The 15,103-nt window shown below is 34.3% G+C and overlaps 1 protein-coding gene across 1 annotated transcript; it reads right to left on the bottom strand.

Moving 5' to 3' along the window:
* Window positions 1-3,956: 3,956 nt before the first annotated feature.
* mfsd8l2 (major facilitator superfamily domain containing 8-like 2) lies at window positions 3,957-12,670 on the bottom strand. Its single transcript, XM_058759742.1, has 12 exons — window positions 12,595-12,670; window positions 12,159-12,344; window positions 11,980-12,042; window positions 10,809-10,928; window positions 10,648-10,727; window positions 9,377-9,674; window positions 9,034-9,107; window positions 7,662-7,875; window positions 6,869-6,991; window positions 6,554-6,684; window positions 5,641-5,749; window positions 3,957-4,393 (listed from the first exon to the last, which is right to left on the bottom strand). The coding sequence occupies exons 1-11, from the start codon at window positions 12,668-12,670 to the stop codon at window positions 5,669-5,671; spliced, it is 1,446 nt and encodes a 481-aa protein (XP_058615725.1). The 3' UTR covers window positions 3,957-4,393; window positions 5,641-5,668.
* Between the last annotated feature and the right edge of the window lie 2,433 nt (window positions 12,671-15,103).

Below are 15,103 nucleotides of genomic sequence, written 5' to 3' on the forward strand. Positions count from 1 at the left end.
TAAGGTATGATTATTTAAAATACATTTTGTTTCATTATCTTGTCATTCTTCAAAGTGCAATTATTTTGATGTACTGACACATACTAAAGCACAAGTACTTGATTATAATTTCAAGTATAGAGAGTTTTTAAAAATTATTAAAAAAATAAAAATAAATAGCAACTGTGTTACAAATGTGTAATTACATATATATGAATACATACAAGTGACATTAAAGTATATTTTAGTTTACCATAAATGCTACATTCATCAGTACACCATATTTCAAAAGCTATAGTAGTACTTTTGAAATTACTTGTAAAGATGTACTTAAGACCTGCTTAAGTGGCTCAAGTTCACTAATTGCATTTAACATACATTTCTACTATAATACATTTTCATTTAATAGCAAATAACATCAAATTAAAGATATATGTTATTTATTTAAATATTTACACAATTTATAATGCTTGAGTGCATTTGTCAAACCATTCAAACCTAACCTAAAGAAGAAGAAAAAAATTAAATTAACAAACAAATATTTTTTCTTCAGTTTATGGGAAATATAAGGTATACAAGCTAAAAACCAATATATGTCCCAAACTAGCTAGTCCTTCCCAAGCAACATGTTAATTTATAGTAAATGTGCAAACCTGATACCAGTTCTTGTACATTTATTCAATATTTATTGGAAAAAATATAACAAAATCACACAAGTTAGGCTTTTAAACTGTATTCAGACAAACAGGAGTGCAAAAATTGCATATATTGCATTTAATATACATTACTGCATAAATATGATTCATTTGAGTTCAAGAAATCATGCAGGTTTTAGCATGGATACACTGACCTTCAACAATAATAAGCTGCCTAAAAACAGTTATGACTGTGTTGGAATGTAAACCAGACTAAGCTAAAACTATACAGCACTTTTTACAGCAGGAATCTTTTCGCATTTTATCATCGCTTCCTCATTTTGTAAATTAAAAACATCTTGGTTTTATGGGTTTAGCAGCTTACCAATTTCTAGTTTTTCATGCCAGTATCTTTTTGTGCTTTTGGGATGCAGAATGAAGGCTGCATCTCATAGTGTCAGAGCAAACAATTCATTTTTGTTATTTTGAGATGAGGATAGTGTTGGTTTGAAGGGGGTTATGAATATTTGCTATTACATTCGTGTCCCGTACACAGCGCAGAGCTAATTGCTTCACCACCCGCTGCATAAATGTGATTTCATTTCTGATAATTGCTCCAAATGTGGTTCATAAACCAATCATAAACCAATTACTTACCATAATTTACCTTAAACCTGATTTGCCTCCTCCACAAATACTATTCGTCACTCAATAATACTACGAACATGCACAATATATGCCAAATGCTGCTTCTCTCCTGTCTTTTCACTCTAAGGTTTTGGCAACAAATCCAACTCTTCTCTCCAGTCCCCAATTCTCTCGTAGCACTGGCCTGAACTCTTTCGGGTTACCCTTGGTGTTACACTAAACGCGTTTGGCCGACATGTTTAATCCCGAGCCGCTTATGACGTCTGACACATATTTGTCAAATAGGATTTGAGAAATGTTATTCTGTGATGTTGCCGTGGCCACAACCTGCTGGTTCCAAATGACATTTTCAAATGAAGAGAGAGGAGCTGTGCAGAGATGGCACGTAAGCCTCTTGAATGCAAATGCCAACCCACTGGCAACCCATTATTCTGATGCCGAACATCCAGCAGGATAAAAAGCTGGCATTAATTTACTAAAAAAGCTTGTTTTTTTTCCAACTGCTCCATCATTTATGTCATTACACTCTGATGTCCGAAGAATGCTTCTCATTAACATAAAAACTTGATGTTTTCTAGATGCCGTGACCGGTATTGTGAAGGAAAGTCAATTTATAAACAGTAAAGCTATCAGGAAATAAATTTTCTTTTTAATATCACCGACAGAGCTGAGCGGCTATCAGAGGACATCACTCAAAACCGGACGGACGTCTGATGTCTGACAGATTTATGACAGTGTCGTGATTATAACTGTCACAATTGCTCTCAATTACAGTGATTACTGTGCCGCCTTCTCACGGCGTGTTCACGCTCTTCCTGCCCATCACTTCTACAGATGTGAACACGTATGTGGGATTGGGATTATAATCTTCTTTCACACAGAGCTGTTGCAGGATTATGAGATCATGTGGATTGAGGGGTGAACGGTTAAATGCTAATTCTCTGATGCTCTGCAGTACATTGAGTGGAATTAACTGTTTTCCCATCTTCCTGGGTTTGGTAAAATGGGAGGCCATGGCACATGTTATTGCAGCATTTCCTTCTACAGCAAAATGAAAAATTAAAGAGATAGTTCACTCAAAAATGAAAATGCTGTCAGTAACCCTCTAACCCTCATGTTATTTCAAACCTGTATGACTTTTTTTTGTTCTATGGAACATGAAAGATTATATTTTGAAGGATGTTGGTAACCAAACAGTTTCAGTTCCCCATTACTTCTATTATAGACGGTTTCAACGGCAACAACATAAACAAACATTACTGCGCATGCGCGCTTTTGTGGCCCTAACTTAACTTCCGGTAGACATCCAAATACAATCAGTAATGACAGCTAAGTCCCTCTAGAGTAGATTATGTTTTGATAACAAGCAAAATATGTTTGCTGCGTAAATCAGACGGACTGAGATGTAGCGATAACTACTTGGAAGGACTTTTTTGCAAATTTATTCTTTCCCCGGAAACGGCTGTTGGGTTGTACGTTACACAAAGCAACGCTGAGCTTACAAACGCTGCTTTATCAGGCATATAACTTGCTAGATGAAAATGAAAATGACATCGAACATTTTCTAAAGACAGTTGTCCTTCAGAAATACAGTGATATAAAAACACCCGCGCCTCGTTTTGATTTTTAAACGTGCATTAGGTGCTCATGTTTATTCAACGAAGCCATTTGAAAAATCGGTCCGTTTTGATATCGTGGTGGGTCGCCACAAATAAATAAATGTATGTGAAACACATCCCACAGCACAACAACCTGAGCCCAACTTCATTACTTATCACTTTAACTTTAACTGTGTTTGTAGCCGGCGCTACTAACAAGACCGATAAACAAACACAGACCGGAAGTTAACTTCGGTCCAGGCGCGTGCGCCCGATGAAACCGTCTATATGAACACAATGGAAATCAGCATTTTTCAAAATATCATGAGGGTGAATGAATCATGACAGAATTTTCATTTTTGGGTGCACTATCCCTTTAAATTTACGCAACGTACACATTCACCCTTACAACTGAAGAGATATCAGTCAAAAAATAAGTTAGTAGCCTTTCAATAACCCTGGATTACTGTAACCGTTTTCCATAAACTCTATCGCAGCAGTGTTAATTTGTTTACTAGATTAATGCCAGTGTAATATGACACAAACTAGGGATAGCTATATATTAATTAATGTCCATTAAGTAAGAAAAAGATTGCTAGATTTGCCCAGCTAAATTAAAAATGTAATATACTGAACTCTGTGAAATGGTCCACAATCCGAAATGGTAGTGAAATATTTACAACACATGAATAAAATATCAGTAATAATGTATATATTTATAACATTTACGTAGGAAGAAAACAGGAGATATAAGGGCGCCTCAGCAAAAAAGGACTAGTGAATGACAGGATGAGACAATAATGTTGGTGTTGATTAATTCGTTTAAAGCTTCTGTATTTGGTGAACACAGATTTGAATGAGTTTACAGTAATAATATTTCAAAACAATCTACTTAAACGGCAGATCGTACGCTCCAGAGGACATATAAATATTCAATTTCCCTCTTAAGTTGAGTAAATATCCAAGGAAATGACCGATGATCTGTGCAGAATAATTGCATGAATCATTTGTTTTTGAGAAACTCAGTTTATTTCCCTTTGTCATTCCTCTCTCTCTGACACACACACACTCATGCATAGAGTCCTGCAGTTCTGTTCAATGTCAATCTCTTTAAGGGACAATAGCGCCATCATGTGTTCAATCAATACAAATATCCACACTCCATCATATCACCATATCAGTAGATACTCAAACCATATAAGACATTTAGGCCTACATTAAAAGAGTCACTCAGTAAATACACTATGCAAAATGAAGTAAATTATAAATCATAAAAATACAGAATATAAAAACTGCAGCATTAAACTAAAATATGTTAGAATTAGGATATGTTATACTAAATGCAATATTTGTGCACGCATGTGTGTGTGTGTGTGTGTGTGTGTGTGTGTGTGCGCCCTTCTCGCTGTTCGCGGTCTGCTAGCCCTGGCAGGGCCTCTTATCTCCCACTGTTTCAGCATCTGCTCTGTACAGCCCCACACGAGCGCTAAACTTTGGCAGACAGACCGCAGAGAAAGGGGCTCTTGCTCTGTGCTGAAATATGAAAATCACACAGATAGATTCATTTACCAATGACAGCTTTTGTCATACTGCAGAGTGTAATTTTGTGTTATAATGTTGACTGTCGCTATTTGTTATTCAATGGCCCACTTCTTTGCTTTTAGCACCACATTTTGTCCTGTTTTCCATTCTGAGCTGTTTCTGTATTGTGGTTTAAAGCTGCATGGCTGGAGTCTGTCAGTTTAACTCAGTTTAACACAGACAAAATATAAGTTATGAGTAGAATTTCCGTCTGTGTTCAAAAGACAGTATGTCACCCTAATACAGATCATACAGAGTGAAACTGCAGATATATCTTTTTTTTTCTTTAAAGATGAAATGCGTATTGTTGTGAAATGTGAATGCCATTTTTTCTCATGTCAAAATAATTCCCCTTTATGAAAAAGAAGTACATTTATGCTAAAAAAAATTATTTATTATGGAAATAATACTTTAAAAGAATTTACTTCAGTGCATGCAGACTTCATTGCATGATTTACAATTAAATTAAAACGTACTATAGTTTACATTTATAATAAATGCAATATTGATCTGTATATGTAATTTCATAATTACTTCTATTGTCTTTGAAATATTGTTCAAATGTAACCTACTGTCGAATGTACTGACAAGCATTTAATGTAATCTCAAGTAAAACTTGTATGTTATGTATTTAAATATTTATAATTACACATTTATTATGAAGTTGCACTTAAGTACATTCAAATGATATTCAATTTTAATGTAAGTATCTGTAAGTACAGTTTGTAAAATATTATATATATGCTTTTAAGATCTGAGGTATACTACAAGTGCGCATGCAATACAATTATATGCTCTTCTTTTTCATAAGGGTTCTATTATACAATCTTATTATTCAGAGACAACTATAGGTAAGACATTGATGGTAAATACTGTGGCATCAAGACATTCATTGCTCTGAATGTTTGAATATTCTTAATAGCATGACACAGCAATATTAGCTCAGTCAAGGAGCTCTATGATATCTGAAGAAAGATCTGTTAGCATTACAATACAATCTCATTAGTAGAACCCAGAGAAATGTGCTATTTAAAATCTGCAATCTTATACACTGTGGCGGCCAGTTTTTGTGAACCAATAATATGAGCCATAAATGACTCTGTAGTCGAAAATGACATGATTAGCTGATGGCATCACAAACTATCCTGTAAACTATGATGTAAAAGGCAGGTGAAAGTTAACACTGAGAACTGTCTCACCTGTATCCTGTGTAGTGAAGGGTGGCGTCTATCCTCCGTTCTCTGAGTCCTGTGCGTGCTCCACCCTGGGCGGCTCCACCAGCTTCTCATAGGACAACACCATCATGATCTGAGCAGGACAATCATCATTAGTTTCTTTGTTAAAGGGTCATTTTACAAATGACATAGACATTTTTCATATAATTAAAAATTCTGTAATATTATTTAGTTTTATACGTAATATATAAACCGAGCATATGAGGATGTAAATATTATTTTCTTTTTTTAGTTTACATATTATTAAAAGGATTGTTGCCATTATAACAATCTTTTATAATATATATACTCTATATATATGAAAAGATTATAAAAAATCTACAAATAGACTGCCTTTTTTTTCTTATTTATTCACTTAATTTTATATTTACGTTTGTCTGAATGGGACCATCTTAAATTGTCAACTCTATTTCTATGATTTTTTGTACAGTACATCATGGGAATTTCAACATAAAATTTTTATGCTAAATTTCTTGAAGTGTCAGGACCTTGGGCGCAAGACTAGAAATGAATCCCAGCCTTGATACTGTCAATTCCGTTACTTTTTTTTTTACCAACATTTATTATTATTATACTGTAGCTTGAGACGGTACTATACAGTTTCTTAACTCTTAAAAGTATTCACTGTCTGATAAAGTGTTTAAAATCTTACATTTATACTTATTTCCAAATCACCTTTTTGAAAGAAACAGTCCACAAATTCTGATGACCCTGCAATCTCTTTTAATAGAGATTTTTTCAGTTGACTGGATCTATAATAGTCACTGTTTGCACAAAGCAATAAATGTAACTATAATTGAGCTGGTAAATGTGGTTATGATTGCATACTAAGGGAAATCTCTGATAATGTTACAGAATAAAGAGTCTGTTCACGCACCATGATGAGGGTCAGTAGGAGCATCATCATGCCCAGCATCACATATAGATTTCCTATTAGACCCCCGGCCCACAGGGGACCGAGAATGGTGGCAAGACCCCCGACTGAACGTCGCACGCCCTGACTAAAACCTGCACACACACACACACACAAAACACCCAGTCATTAGATTCAGCACGTAGTTTTTGAATATTTAAACAGTGGCAGTATGTGACATCTATACAAACTCAAGTGTTACATGTTTTCTCAAGATCTTATCTATCTTTTTCTTCTGTCTCTTTTTGTATTCTCAGGGGACTTCTCTTTGTTTCTCACCTTGTGTTTTCTCAGCTGTAACCTTAGAAAAGAGGGACACCTGAGACACGGCAACAAAAGGAAGTCCCAGTAACTGCAGGAACACTCCAATGATGAACTCAATCAACTCGAATGCAAAACCACCTGATCAAAACACATATCCAATCGAGAATGAAAGTGAGAATATCATTCCAGACAGACAGACATTCTAGATAGACAGAAAGACAGATAAATGGACGGACTGACGGGTAGATAAATAGGCAGACAGACGGACGGACGGATGGATGATGGATAATTATATAGAGGCATGGATAGATGGATAGATATATAAATGGATGGATGGATGGAAAAAAGTATTAAGGGATGGATAGATGGATGGACAGATATAAACATATATAGATGGATGGATGGATGGACAGATATAAACATATAGATGGATGGATGGTTAATGGACAATTATATAGAGGCATGGATAAATGGATGGACAGATGGACACAATCACATAGATAGATAGATAGATAGATAGATAGATAGATAGATAGATAGATAGATAGATAGATAGATAGATAGATAGACAGACAGATAGACAGATAGATAGATAGATAGATAGATAGATAGATAGATAGATAGATAGATAGATAGATAGATAGATAGATAGATAGATAGATAGATAGATAGATAGATTTAAAGCAGTTCCAAACTAATAATGCATATCATTGAGTTGGCACCAAACTGAGCAGGCATATTGTGTCTGTCCATGCCCAGGTGTACGCCAGTTTCTCTGGACGTCTGCCACACACACACATACACACACCCTGTGGATTGGCCAGGAAGATGAGGCACCAGACACAAGCCCCGCTGCAGATGAGCAGCCCCACCGCCAGCACCACCCGGTCCTCCAGCACACGGCTCAGCCAGCGCACCAGGAAGAAACCTGCAATTACCTCCACCCCACACAGGCTGTACATCACACTGTTCCCCAGCTCACCGAAGCCAAAGTACTTCTGCGTCAGAGGGGTCACCATGGTCTGGAGATGAGAGAACACAGACATCAACCATTCAGAACACCCTAGCAACCACATAGCAACAAACTCAGAACAACTAATAGCAAATATACAGTATCTTACATGTATGAGAATCACTCACATTTTGTTCTGGCAGTGTAAAGTAAATGCAAAATTATAATGTATCTAGCATGTGATTTTTCATATAGAAATTTGATTTAGCGTGAAAGAATCAAAGATAATGAAAAGGAACATTATGAACTCTATAACCAATTTGTCATGTATCTAGGTCAGGCAACCGGGAAGGTAAATGTGTGTCAATTTCAAATACCTGATTATATTAAATCAAAGCTTAGATTAGATTACATTAAATTAAATTTATGTTCCTACTACTGTGAGCCTTAATCAATCATAATTGGACAGAACCTATTTAGTGGCTCAGATGAATTTAGGACAGTGTGGGGGGTCTGGAGACTGGCTTTCAGAGGCATTGTGCCCATTCAGAGCACATTTTGAATGTAACTCCATCATAAAAGTATTATTATTATTATCAATATAATTATTATATACTGTGTACTTACTATTACAAATAATATACATGTTTATTGATTGATTGTTTTTTTATTATTTGTTTTTTTACAATTATAAAGTTCAGACTCCTGCTTTTAAATACTCCAAATATTGGCCTCACTTACTTCCAAGTGCTTCACTGTAACCCACCTTGATTTTTTTTTTTTTTTTATTTATTTTATTATAAATCAAATACAATCATAGATATATATATACATAGATTCCTCATTAGCGACTGTTTCTATGGGCCGTGATACGTAAGCCATCCAGCATTTTTGGTTTTAACACCATGCAAGCATAATAACACACTGATAGCATGTTTTAAGATACTGCTAACATTTTTAACATGTTGCTAGCACATTTCTAACATATTTTAGAACACTGCTAGCATGTTTTAAAACATTAATATGATTTAGCATGATTCAGCACATTGCTAGCATGTCCTAAGCTAGGTTTTGCTAATGGTTCCATAAGTGTGATCTGTTTTAGCATATTTTAGCATAAGTTGCTAATAAGTGTTTAATCTCCTATGGTCATCTGACAACAAGTGAATCACTGCCACTGGTGCCACCTTGAAAAAATTAGATGCACGACGCTCCTGATGAATTTTACCTCAAGTGCTGTCTGATTGAAGAGAGTGATGAACTGAGCGGTGAGGAGAACCACCACCTCCTCTCTCAGAAACTCTACAGAGAGAGAGAATGCTATAGATCACAAGCATTTCAAAGCTGCCAAGACAGGATTGAATATAATGGAGATATCTACCATGCACACACACACTGCAATCTTAGAGCAAAGACAGAATGAGCAGATCAATAAAGCTTTTTCAGGCCACTACTCTCTCAGATTAGCACCTCAGATACAACAAAGAAGGAATCAATGCCACACCAACTCAAAATTCTCTGCCAAAAAAAGACAGCACTTTTATCATTTGACAATAAACACTGGGCTTCACCTTGACTGGCACTGAAGTTTTGAAAGGGGTCAGATGTGTCTAGAGAGGGGGAATCCGGAGGAGAAGGTGGGAGTTCAGATGAGAACTGGGTCTCAGTTTGTTCTGGATTGACCAATCCATACGAGTCCTCTGCTGCAGCCCTGTTTTCATCTTCCAGATTCACGAGGGGCTCATCTTCTTCACCTCTGAGCTCTCTGAGGGGCATGTTCTGCTCAGGGAAGGAGTCCAGTGGTGGGATGTCCCAGTACAGGACCATTACTGCAAACTGCATAAGCACCCACATCCCGCACATGAAGAGCTGGGTCAAAAAGAGCACAAGGCCAGCATTGAAATAAACAGGTCAACTTACAAAAATTACAAATAAATAGATAAATAAATAACTGGTTAATCTAAATACATATCATGTCATATTTTAGATTTTTTAATTCTTGTTAGATTCCAGTGTTTTTAATATATTTAATTTAATTTAATTTAATTTAATTGTATTATTTTATTTAATTAAGATTTGTAAAGTCTCATTAGTTAACATTAGTTAATGCATTAACTAACAATAATACCAACAATATCTTTGTTACCATTCTTAGTTAATAAAATACAACTTTTTATTGTTAGCTCAAATTTGCCAAGGTCCATTAAATCATATTTTTGATTTTAATAATTTTTTAATAAATGTTGAATTTAACATTATAACTAGAATTTCCATTTTAAATGGAACCTTATTGTAATGTGTTACCATTTTATTTTATTTCATAATTTTTATTTTATACTTAATTTAATTTTTATTGTTATTATTATATTTTTATTATTCTACAATTATTATTATTTTATATAATTTTATTATATTATTATTATATATTTTGTTTTGTAATCAGCAAAGTAATCGGCTTAAATGATATATCAGTATTTCTTGCGCATTGCATAACTGAGAATGAGATTTTTTTTTAGTATCACAGTAATAAGAATGTAGGAATGTAAAATTACAACCAAAAGTTAAAAAAAAAAAATAAAGTCACAAAGAAAAAAAGGCTTCATTTTTTCCCCCTTTACCTTTTTTGGAGTGAAATATCACCTGGAGTGCCGGACATGTCTCTGTTATTTGATATAATAATACTAACTCTATACTTATGAGCTGAATCATGTCTGTTACATTTGGAGACATCCAAAATGTACAGTGTTACCACATTCACATTTCAAGCTGTGTCAATCATGTGCAACATAATCTGTTTCAGAATTCAAGTAAATTAATAAGAAATTAGCCAAAACAGACTTACCCCAGGTGAGGTGTACTTATTTACTACAAATGGACCCAGTTTGAAATCACACAATCTTAGAAAGATATTGAATGCAGGACCTGAAAGTGAAAATGCACATTGTGTAAATATTAAATGGAAGAAAGTACTTTTGCCACTTATTATGTAGAGCAATAACGCACCGATCAAAAGTCCAGCCTGACGGCATGCCATGACAGCTGCAAAGACTCTTGCTCGCTCATCAGGGAGAGTAGTGCATGTGAGGAACCCAAAAATTGAGGAACCAGCTCCTGCTCCAATACCTGATGGAAGAATGAAGTAGTTTATATGTGGTGTACTCTGCATTCATGGAAATATAGATAGTTTCAATTTTTTTAACTATATAAAATAAAATAGAAATTAAATGTTGCGTACAGAAAAGCGTACAGTTTTATTAGGATGTCTAGGAACCCTCCACCTCCCCCAGCTCCACCTGTCTACTACTGGAATTATGTATTACTATTCATGCAGCATCTGCATATCTTAAACACACACGGACAAAAGTATTGTGACACACCTCCTAATCACTAAATTCAAGTGTTTCAGTCCAACCCATTGCCACTGGTATATAAAATCAAGCATCTAGCCATGTAGTCTGCTGTGAATTTTAGTGCTGATACTGTGGAAGGATGCCATCTTTTCAATAAGTCATTTCATGAAACTTCTGCCTGCTACAATTTCTTCTCTATAGCTTTTTTGAGAGCTCTTTTGACTTGCCCTATGTGCTACTCAACTTCAGCATATACATGGGCTATATGTATGTATGTGCAACCACTCAAGCTAATTAAGTTTTGTTTTAGAGTTTCCAAAGTCTTCATTGTGTATCAACACAATTTTGTTCCCTACCATATAAATAGGTGACTTTGAACACTAATGTTCGATGGGGGTTGAATATTTAAAAAAAAATATGTTTATTGACATTACCACTTTTAATAATATACCAAACTGTTATAGATGCCATTTCTGAAAACCTCATACATTTGTAAATTATTACAGTCTCTTGGGGGTTGAATACTTTTGATTGCAATTATGTGTGTGTGTGTATATATTTTATAGTTTTATATATATACTTTATTATACATAATAGATGCATACATCTAAACAAGTTATTGTGTCTGGTCAGGATGAATCAACACTGCAGTAATTACAATCTAATGAGAATCATCAATCAAACAACAGATCTCTCTGTTAGTATCTGTTTGATGTCTCAAATTACATTAATGTTGATGGTTTGCACCACAGGAGCAGAGAAGTTCACAAACAAACAAAACTCATTGAGACTAATAGAACAGTGCAACTTCAAAATATCCTCACCTGCAACAAGACGGCTGGACAGAAGAAGCCATTTTGAATATCCCATGAAATACATGAAGTTTCCTATAAGACGAATGTGTTGCAATGAGCAAACAGATCACAACTGCACAAGAACAAGGGATATCTGATCTATTTCAAAAATCACATCACATTATACATCTCCATTCTACAGTACTGACCCACAATTTCAAACACATTGGAGAAGATGATGATGTTCTTTGTAGTTCTGGTCTTGTCTGACCAGTGACCAAACATTGGGCCAGACACCAGCCCACTGAAGCTGAACGCAGATAGACCCAAGCCAAGAAAATAAGGTGGTGCCTCTAATAACTGCAGATATCTCCATATAGTGGGCAGAATGACAGCTGGGAGAGAGAGAAGACAATTTAAACAGTAGATGTGCAAAATACAATCAATACATTCACCATTTACACTTTAATACAGTTTAAGGCTTTCTCGAGGATGTTAAGCACTATTGATTCAAACAAGCAATCTTGCTGCATGGATTGTTTGTATTAGGAAGAAAAGAAAAGAAAAGAAAAGAAAAGAAAAGAAAAGAAAAGAAAAGAAAAGAAAAGAAAAGAAAAGAAAAGAAAACTCGTCAAATATACGTACCATATTCCACGCCACTCAAAAGAAATATCAATCCAATAGTCAGAAAAGACAGTTTTCTTTTTTGCCTGTAATCCATCGCAGTGTTTCTGTAGGTTATTTTCTCAGCACTTGATCATTCCTCTTCCTCATGGTCCAATTATTGTAATGAGAGGGATGATGTTCTCCATTACTGGCTCTGGTATGTAACCTCGTCTCACTGTAGGCTATATCTCTTTTTGTGGGTCATGGCAAATTAATTTTATTCAGTAAAAGGAAAACTATAAACCGTGTGGTGCCGGCGAGTTTATAGGGAAAATTTAGTTTTGATGATTTTACACAAACACGCTGTTGTTGTTCAGTGAATCCCTTTTCCTTGAATATGATCATTCAAATCGCCCTCATGAGTCGAAGATAAATGCCGTATAATGTACTCCTCATTGATGCAGCATTGAAGATAAACAGGGCTCTGACATTTCCAGGAGTGTCTGTACAGAGAACAAGCACCAGATATCTAGTATTACCTGTGGGCTTGTATTTATTATTTATCGTGTTCAGGTGAAGTGGACTGTAATTCTACTCCCTTAAAGCTGTATCTTCACTTCTTTGGATCGTTAGAGAAATTCAGCTAATTAAACTGACAATTTATGCATATGTCGGGTGACACTTCATGATAACTTCATTAAATAGTCATTAACAAGCATGATTGGTTTTTATTATAATACCAATAAAAAACACACTGTGGTATTACAGTGAATTTTTGACTTTTTGTGTAATTATCCATAGTAGATGGTAATCATTCAGTAGCATGATATATCAAAGTACCATGGTTTTACGATACCATCAGTGTACCATGGTACCTCCTGTACATATTTGTATAGGGAACATTAGAAATGTAATAATAGTTTGATTATTGAATGCATTTGTATTTGAATGTACTTTTCCTTGTAAAAAAGGAGTGTGCTAACTTGTATTAAATGTGAACTTATAGTGTACTTCAACTCTACTTTAACTATACTTACAGATAATGTAATATTCATGAAATTACAAAGCTACTTAAAGAGAGCATGCTTTTGTGGCTGTTTTTCTTTTTTCTTTAATTTAATTTATTTTTTATTTAGAGAAATATGTGCTGTATGTATGTGTTGACTAATATATTAAAGCATATTAATACATGTATTTGCTCATTTATTTATTTAAATGTACTTAATGTATCTTTCTAAAATGTTTATCTTTGAAATATATTTAAATACATGACATACTGTACAAGATTCAATAGAAATTAAAGCATATTTTAATTTTCCATAAATTCTTGTCAGTACATTTGACAGTACACTGTAATAGTAATTAGGAAATTATTAAGTAATTATGAAATTACATATAAAGATATATTTAAGTACATTGAAAAAGCACACTAAATTTCAGATAATTGCATTTAATATATGCTATAATACATTTAATAATACATTTTAATTAAGTTGCAAATTAACATGCAATTAAATGTTCAAAACCCTTACATTCAAGTATATTCTTTTAAAGTATACTATTAAAGTGTAAAGTATTTTATTTTCATAATAAGTATGCTAAAAGTGTCTGCTAAGAATTATGCAATATTTGTTAAAGAACGTCAGTTGTACTTGGCGGAATTCTACCGTAAAAAATACAGCAGCAATATTTTAGGTTTTACAGTTTCAACTTAAATTTACAGTTAAATACCGTAATTTCATTAACTGATATAATGTTAATATGCCAACCTATTGAAGTACGGAAATCTGTTTTGTACCTTTGCAATGCACTGATAACCACCAAAAGCAGGTGGTGATGAGAAAGTCACATGATGAACCAAAGCCCATCACAAGCAGCTTTTAAATGATAACATATATAGAAGGTGCACAATGTCATTCACACAAACACTAAACACCATCATGGTGAGACTCATTAAACTGAAATATGCAATAAACAGTCATTTAACAACATTGGATGTAACATACAACCCTAATAAACATAACTCATAAGAAAAAACTAAGAAGAAACATAGTTATTTCAAAGAAAAAACATCCAATTTGAAATGCAATACAGGGAACTCTGGGAACGTCAATTTACGGTTTTTCCCTGTACATTTTACATTCTTTTTCACTTCCAAAAACGGTATTTCACCGTAAAATTGTCTGAAATGTCCATTACAGTTTTTCACCGTATATATTAGGGGAACTTACTGTTAACCATTTAACAGGTTTTGTTGTGGCATTTTCACAGTTTTTTACCGTTAAAATCACGGTCATTTTTTTACAGTGTAGAACATTTATTATAAAATGTTGCCCTTCCATGTTTTGTATTTAAAATTTAATACAATATTTAAACCAATATCACTTCTTTTTTTTTTTTTTTTTTTTTTTGGCCCATATGTTTGTCTCTCATAGAGTTAACAGCATTTGCTTAGCATCCTAATCACATATAATGTACTGTATCAGATATGCTTTTACTGTATATGGACACCATGTTCTGTTTCACAAAGGCCTCTGAAAGTACTTTC

The sequence above is a fragment of the Onychostoma macrolepis genome, chromosome 02 (genome assembly GCF_012432095.1).
Source record: "Onychostoma macrolepis isolate SWU-2019 chromosome 02, ASM1243209v1, whole genome shotgun sequence".
In the NCBI taxonomy this organism is placed as follows: domain Eukaryota; kingdom Metazoa; phylum Chordata; class Actinopteri; order Cypriniformes; family Cyprinidae; genus Onychostoma; species Onychostoma macrolepis.

Bases quoted from the DNA above. Each gene is read 5' to 3' on its own strand.
- mfsd8l2 (XM_058759742.1), bottom strand. From the start codon at position 12,670: ATGGATTACAGGCAAAAAAGAAAACTGTCTTTTCTGACTATTGGATTG. The intron at 7,876-9,033 runs GTAAAATTCATC...TCTCATCTCCAG, and splicing joins TCAATCAGACAGCACTTGAG to ACCATGGTGACCCCTCTGAC. The intron at 6,992-7,661 runs GTGTGTGTATGT...TGTTTTGATCAG, and splicing joins CTTCCTGGCCAATCCACAGG to GTGGTTTTGCATTCGAGTTG.